The sequence below is a fragment of the Gymnoscopelus braueri genome, assembly GCF_963280865.1.
Source record: "Gymnoscopelus braueri genome assembly, chromosome: 12".
Classification (NCBI taxonomy): domain Eukaryota; kingdom Metazoa; phylum Chordata; class Actinopteri; order Myctophiformes; family Myctophidae; genus Gymnoscopelus; species Gymnoscopelus braueri.
Window position 1 is genome coordinate 29,275,997 of NC_137614.1, and position 7,500 is coordinate 29,283,496.

The 7,500-nt window shown below is 44.4% G+C and overlaps 1 protein-coding gene across 2 annotated transcripts in view; it reads right to left on the minus strand.

Moving 5' to 3' along the window:
• Positions 1-7,500, minus strand: part of lamb2 (laminin, beta 2 (laminin S)) — a 70,572-nt gene that overhangs the window by 43,397 nt on the left and 19,675 nt on the right. For both annotated transcript variants that reach the window (XM_080443619.1, XM_080443618.1), the window contains exons 3-4: positions 2,215-2,384; positions 1,502-1,637 (exon numbers count right to left, since the gene is read on the minus strand). In XM_080443619.1, coding sequence (XP_080299745.1) covers positions 1,502-1,637; positions 2,215-2,384 — 306 coding nt within the window. The remainder of the gene's footprint in view (positions 1-1,501; positions 1,638-2,214; positions 2,385-7,500) is intronic.

Below are 7,500 nucleotides of genomic sequence, written 5' to 3' on the forward strand. Positions count from 1 at the left end.
GCTAAAGCCACAGCATTGTGTGTGTGTGTGTGTGTGTGTGTGTGTGTGTGTGTGTGTGTGTGTGTGTGTGTGTGTGTGTGTGTGTGTGTGTGTGTGTGTGCATGACAGTGTGCGTGTGTGCGTGTGTCTGTCTGTGTGTGCGTGTGTGCGTGCGTGCGTGAGGTCATGCCACAGGCAGCTGCAAGGCCATGCTAAGTTTGTCATGTAATCAGAGGCAGGGGACACAGCAGAAATTACAACACCCAACCAGTCCTTCTTCATCACCGCTTTGAAAAGCACTCAGTTAACCCATTAAGACTTGAGGCCGATTCAACAAATGTCTTCTAAATCCTAACAGTTTTCTGAAACACTTGCTGAAATATCAGTGGTTCTCAAACTTTTTCATGTCATGGACCACCCAAAATGATATGTATTAGGCCTCCCCAAAGTATAAAATAGCCCCAAAGTATAAAATAATGGTTAAAGTGGTTAAAATCTTTAAATGACAGATGCTTTCCCGGTGTTAATGGGTTATAAGCACATGTTTAAATCTAAGTGCCGCAAGTCTATCATGCACTGGGAAAGTGAGGGCCTGATCCACTCAATTATTGACTTGGACGTGGAAGAACCTAACTATACGAGGTTGACCGGAGTCCCTCAGGGCTCTATACTGGTAACGTTTCTGTTTTCTCTACATCTAACATATTAGCTGAGAAAGTTTACCTCAGAATACGAATGCTGGGGTTTAAGCTGCAAAGCGATACATGCAATGTAGAGTATATATAGATCCAATTTATTACACGGCTTAGGTTGAATGCTCGATTCTGATTGGTCAATCGCTGCATTCAGCGCTCTGTTATTTCTTGAAGCCAGATCGCCGCTATGGAGAACGGAACCTCTAAGAGCAGAGAAACGGTTTGTTTCTAGCACTATGATTCTGACCTGCGTGCTGTTCAGTATTTACTGGGTGGGTTGGTGTTCTAGGATTGAGCTTATTCTGTGTTTGCACCAGTTAAGAGTGCAAACAAAGTAAAGCAATGCAACATTCAGACATAATTATTCCGTCTAGACAGTGTGTGAGGTAAATGGGTTAGTATGGGTGAATGGTGTGAACACCAGAGGTGAGGACTCCAGTCAAGGGACTTAGATTAGAGCCAAATCAAGCAGCTGAAAACTTGACTTGTGTGTACGTGTGACTCAAATGATGCTGCTTGTTAAGACTGAGTCTATGTACGTTACAGTACACATAAAAACCCTCAGTGTTAATTTAACTCCAAATGGAGTTATGGGTACATTTGGTTCCATTTGTGCACGCTTTGGAGCTAAATTAACACTAGGGTTTTACAGTGCAGTAGTAATACACTTGAAGAAAGTGCCCAGAAATTGAAACCGATTTATATTGTCTTTGGCTCATTGACTTTGGACCTGATGACTTGTCGACATATCTTGGTTTACAAGCAAAACAATCGTCCTATTTTTTAAGTGTTTCAATATTGTGATGATAGACACAACACCCTCTCACCGTTCTCCGACTGCCACCAGGACTTCTTGCGGTGGGGTTTGAAGGTGGTGATGACGTTCTCGATGCGGTGGCTGATTTTGTTGTAGATGGGGTCATACGCCCGCCGGGAGTCGCAGTGGAAGCACTTCTTCTCATCCTGCAGCCGGAAGGTCGGAAAAAGGTCAGGGATCGGGGTCAAAGGGTAAGAGTGTACAAATGGGTTGATGAGAGAGGCAGAACCTCAGAGCGAGGGGAGTGAAAGGATGTAGATGTTGGAAGTGACTCTGTCAAACAGGTGACGACTGGGGACGGATTTGACCACACTGCAACATTTGACGTGGGGGGACGCCTGAGAGGTCACATGTTGACGGGGGGGACACAATGATTTAAGATTCTGTCCCTACGCAACGTGAACGGCGCTGTGTCAGCTGAAACGCAATTCTTTAGGAGTTGGGTTTGAGAATGGCACTTCCACATTCCAGTGTGGATGGGATTATCGGGACGTTGTAAAATGACATGACGGTACCCGTCGCGTCACATGTTGCAGCATGGTCAGATGTTGTCCCAAGCCGTCACAATAGAACTACTTGAGTGTAAGTGAGAATGTGTAGCAAGCACACACACACACACACACACACACACACACACACACACACACACACACACACACGCACACACGCACACACGCACACACGCACACACGCACACACGCACACACGCACACACACACTGACCTGCAGATGGCTGACGATACAGTATGGGTCTCTCCTCCTCACGCCGCAGGTTGAGGAAGCCTTCAACTTCTTCTCACGTCCCACCAGCAGGTCGCCCGTTGCTGGGTAACAGCTGCCATGGGTACAGCCGTGGGCCGCATCTGGCTCCAGGGCAACAGCGCACGCCAAGGCTGGGAGCAGGGCGGGAAAGAAATGGAGGGAAAAAAAGGAAATTGACTACAGTGGTTCTCAAACTTTTTCGTGTCAAGGAGCCCAAATTAACATGTATTTGGCTACGGACCCCCATCTGAAAATATTTAAGATTTAAATATTTGATATCTAAAAAAAATGGGATTTTAAAAAAATAGCAAGATCGCATGCGTCGCAACGTATTTGCAATGCGTTGTGAGCTTGTAGATCTGCTATTTTCACATAGCCGACGCAAATAGGGTTAAAGTGGTTAAACTGATTTTGATGCTAAATTAACACATTTTGCTGGGGACCCCCTGGAACCTCCCCAAGGACCCCTGACTACACAGACTACAAAACCTCCCGATCTGACACAGATCGGCCTTTGATCGAGGTTCCGCGAGACGATGTGGCCGCGATTATCTGCTCTGCGACGGCTTTCCGACCGTTTTCAGATAACTACCATGTTAGATATTCAGCTCTGTCGCAGACAGGAGATCGGACAGTATCATACATTATGAAAGGGTCTGCGAGGAGATCCACGCTACAGCCAATGAGAGCACATTACAGCCACCGTGGCCAGGGGAGCGTCGCTGGATCTGACCACAACAAACAGTCCCTACCGCAATATTACCGTCCAGTCCTGTATTAAGTTAACATTATAAAACAAAATGAGAGAGTGCGCGAGCCTGGTGGGCTGTTTATTTTAGAGGAATTGTACAGAGAGAGAGAGAGAGAGAGAGAGACAGACAGAGAGTGAGAGCGAGAGCGAGAGCGAGTCTTGTGTGTGTGTGTGTGTGTGTGTGTGTGTGTGTGTGTGTGTGCAGCATGTGCACGCTGTTTCTGAACAGCGTTGCCAGATGTTGCGAGAGAAATAAGCAACCAGGTCTATGAAAACAAGCCCAAGAAAAGGCCACTTGAGCACTTTAAACCTATTTACAAATACATTGGATATTTGAAAATAGCCGATCTACAAGCTCACAACGCGTCGCAGCTATTTTCAAAGAAAAATCTTGAGAAAATTGTGGAATATTTTCCAAATCCACACAAATCTTGTATGGGGGTCTATGATGGCACAACATATTTACAGAAGGGGGGTCTGCGGACAAATACATATTATGTGTTGTTTAAACAACATTAGGAAACAAGGCCAAATAAGCAACTACACAAATAAGCCCAAAAAATGCACCCCGCAACAACCAATATTTACAAGCAACTCTACAGAAAAACAAGCCCAAAGTCGCTTATAATAAGCGGACATGGCAACGCTGTCACTGACCGCTTCTGCGCACTTGACGTGCGAGAGAGAGAGAGAGAGAGAGAGAGAAAGAGCGAGAGAGGGGGGAGAGGGAGAGGGAGAGAGGCATATCACGGGATACGTCGATTAAAATGAATTGGAATAAACTCAAATGTATTGGGTCTGACTCTGGAGATAGCATCCTAGTGAACTATCCTACAGTGTGTCAGCCCTTGTCGGGGATCAATCCTGTTGTGAAGACCACAACGATATTATGACAGCCGATTTCAAGAAATAAACTCCTGCAGTGTGTAATGCTTAACGATCAGATGACCCCCCGACCACTTAAAGGTCCTGCAGTCTGTACCTGCCTTAAGCCTGTGTTCTATGATGGTGATGGTGTTGCACTCTCAAATAGCTGATCTACAGGCTCTCTCAATGCATCACATTTTGATGTGAGATTGCAAATCACCTGTTTGCAGCGCAGAACACCATTGCACAACTGAGTGTAAATTAAGCATTACAGTAATGCATATACCACAAAGTTTAAGGTTCAGATTGAACCATGTTGTTCATGAATCATGACCTAGGTCCTAAGATGTCTTTAACCCTCTAACCCTGGTTCAGTCAGTCTCCACTGACTGAACCATGCCATAAAGCAAAACTGCCTTCAAAGGCCTATTTAGCCCATTGACTACGACTCACTGTATGTTTGACGTTACTGCTGACCATTTTCCAAAACATACTATGGTTTCTTAAGTTCATATCTTCTTATGTTCAAGGAAGCCAATGGATATCATTCATTTCAGTAAAGGATCAAAATCAATTTGCAGAGATTTGAAACTAGCTTGAGATAGTTAATCACACTAAATAAAAATGTTAATGTTGAATGGTTATGTTTTGACAAAGTTTACATTATCGCTGCATTTTAAAGCAGATCGGTTTGAAAGAAAATACTATTATATTATATGACTTGTCAATTATTCAGGTAATGTTCAATGATGTGTTAATGATATTGGAGAAAATGGTCGAAAGGAATGTTTATGTAAGGCTGAAGCTGTGAATAGATGCCAGTATGGTACCAGTATAAATAAGTCAGTCCACTGGTCCCAGACCAGACAATCATTTTTGTTTCTGTCAAAGTACGGTTCGGCACGACAGGCGGGTTGCGAAAGAACAACATGACTTAATAGCCTAGTCTGTACATTTTGTATTCAGCTGTGGGAGCTTCATAAAGGTTAGGGCTCACAGGCTAACAGCTGGTAATTGGGCTACCCACTGGCCACCTGTGACCTGGCAGCTACTGTTAGATTAACCACTTGAACCTTTAGAATCCCTATTCTGGGGGGGGGGGGGACATTGGGGGGCTATTAACCCATGGGCCTGGGCCATAGCGTGGCGGTCCAGGCACCCTAGGCTGCAATGCGTGTCGCGGGTTCGACTCCCGTTTCCGACGACCTTTGCTGCGTGTCACCCCCCATCTCTCTCCCCGCGCTATGAGCTTGTAGATCTGCTATTTTTGCTAAATCATGAACATTTTTGCAAATCTTTGAAGATTTTTTTTTTAAAGCAAACATTTGTAAAATATTTTGTTCCAGGGACTTCAAAAAGCAAAGATTTGAGTTAAAAATGTTGTTTAAAAAATATATATATGTATTCAAAGATTTGCACAAAATGTTCAAGATGTTTCAATAATAGCTGATCTACAAGCTCATAGATAAAACTACTTGAGAGAAGTGAGAATGTGTAGCAAGCACACACACGCACGCACGCACGCACGCACGCACGCACGCACGCACGCACGCACACACGCACACACACACACAAGCGCGCTATCTGCTATTTTTGAATAGCCAAAGTATAAAATAATGGTTATACTGTAGCTCAAATCTAAAATGACACAGATGCGTTCCCGGATTGAATGGGTTAAAAGGATTTGGTGCTGATGGAAAAAAGAGCAGTCCAAGTACGGAGCTAACTCAGGTCAAGTTTACTAAGTATAGAATGTTTTAAGAGCACTTCAGTTTCACTATTGAGAAAACATCCAGGACAGGGGAGGGCTTATATCCATGGGCACATCTAGGTGAACAGATCCTGCTGTTTGCAGGGATCCTTCTACAGGCTGAATCTGAAAACCAACCCATAATACAGAAGTTCAACGAGGACCAAGCCAGGGTTGAGGATGTACAGTACACTATAGGATTCCTAAAACAAATCAAATGCTGAAGATGCCTTCAAAGACACATTTTCCGGATCAAGGGGCACCACGTTAGCAAGAAAAACCTCGGTAGTATGGGAGCATGGGATTTTCACCCAGGTCTTGACTTTAGCATGTTCTTCAGACAGCCTAATTGTGGATAAATCTGATTTAAACTCATGTGACATGTGTTCAACCAAACATGTTCCCTGAGTCTGACAATGAGGAGGTGGGAAAGGGTTTGTGTGTGTTTGTGTGTGTGTGTGTGTGTGTGTGTGTGTGTGCGTGCCTGCCAGTCAGCCAGCCCCTGCTGCGTGGTACTTGTGTGTTGGTGTGAGTGAATGCTTGTGCTATGTGATGTGTGGGAGGTAGGAAATAAACCTTCATGACAGGCGTCACACATTCCACTGGACATCCTGAGGTGGATTCCTCCTCCAGCACCCGTGGGACCTGTGTGTGTGTGTGTGTGTGTGTGTGTGTGTGTGTGTGTGTGTGTGTGTGTGTGTGTGTGTGTGTGTGTGTGTGTGTGTGTGTGTGTGTGTGTGTGTGTGTGTGTGTGTGTGTGTGTGCGTTCTTGTGTGTGTGGGAGTGTTGTTATGTGAGCACATGAACAAGCAATATATGCAGACCTTGCATACGCGCACACATAGACGCGCGCGCGTGTGTGTGTGTGTGTGTGTGTGTGTGTGTGTGTGTGTGTGTGTGTGTGTGTGTGTGTGTGTGTGTGTGTGTGTGTGTGTGTGTGTGTGTGTGTGTGTGTGTGTGTGTGTGTGTGTGTGTGTGTGTGTGTGTGTGTGTGTGTGTGTGTGTGTGTGTGTGTGTGTGTGTGTGTGAGTGTAAGGGGTTGGTATGAGGAGAGTGGAGACCCTCAGTCTGAGGAGCAGGGGGGTCTGGTGTCTGGGGTCTTACTGTCAGTCTGTCTGCAACAGGTGCCTCTAATCCTCTCTCCATATATAAACCATATATTGTATACATTCTATAGGGCAACATGTACCAGTAACAGCTTAAAACAGTTACAGTATAAGGAGCCACATTTATCCGGCTTGTGGCAGCGTTTATTTTCAAATCTTAAATATGTATTGTAATGTTAGATGTGGGCTTACCGTTATACACTGTAAAATACAGTAATTGTGTTAATTTAACTCTCAGAGTTAGATTAACACTCAGGATTTCGCAGTGTACAGTATATGTGCCAGCCCTGATCTTTGACCAATGACAATCACAGCATGAACATCTTATATGTATGTGAGATATAATGTGAGATCATCTGGCTGCGGTTTAGTGCCACTATACTGAGATGCTAGGTATATTCAAATCCTGTCAATAAAAATGTAAGAAATTTGCTGTGAAAAAGTGCATCACTTGTGGCTAAGCTGTGGAGGGTTCATTTAACCAAATGAACCCTAGTGTCCCTGTTCTGGCCATGTCATAATAGGCGAGAATTCTGCTGCAATAGGTGAATAGTCAATAAAATTAGGCAAATATTCAGCAAAAATAGCAGATGTACAAGATCACGTGACGAGTTGCAATGTGACACTGTTGTTTCACTATTTGACATGTACAACAAAGTATACAGGGTTTAGGTGGTTACAATTCCAGTTAGATTCCCACTAACTGACTGTGTAGCACTGCTAGCGAGGTAGCTATACCAGTCAATATTCTGGATACGCAAGTATCACTAGTA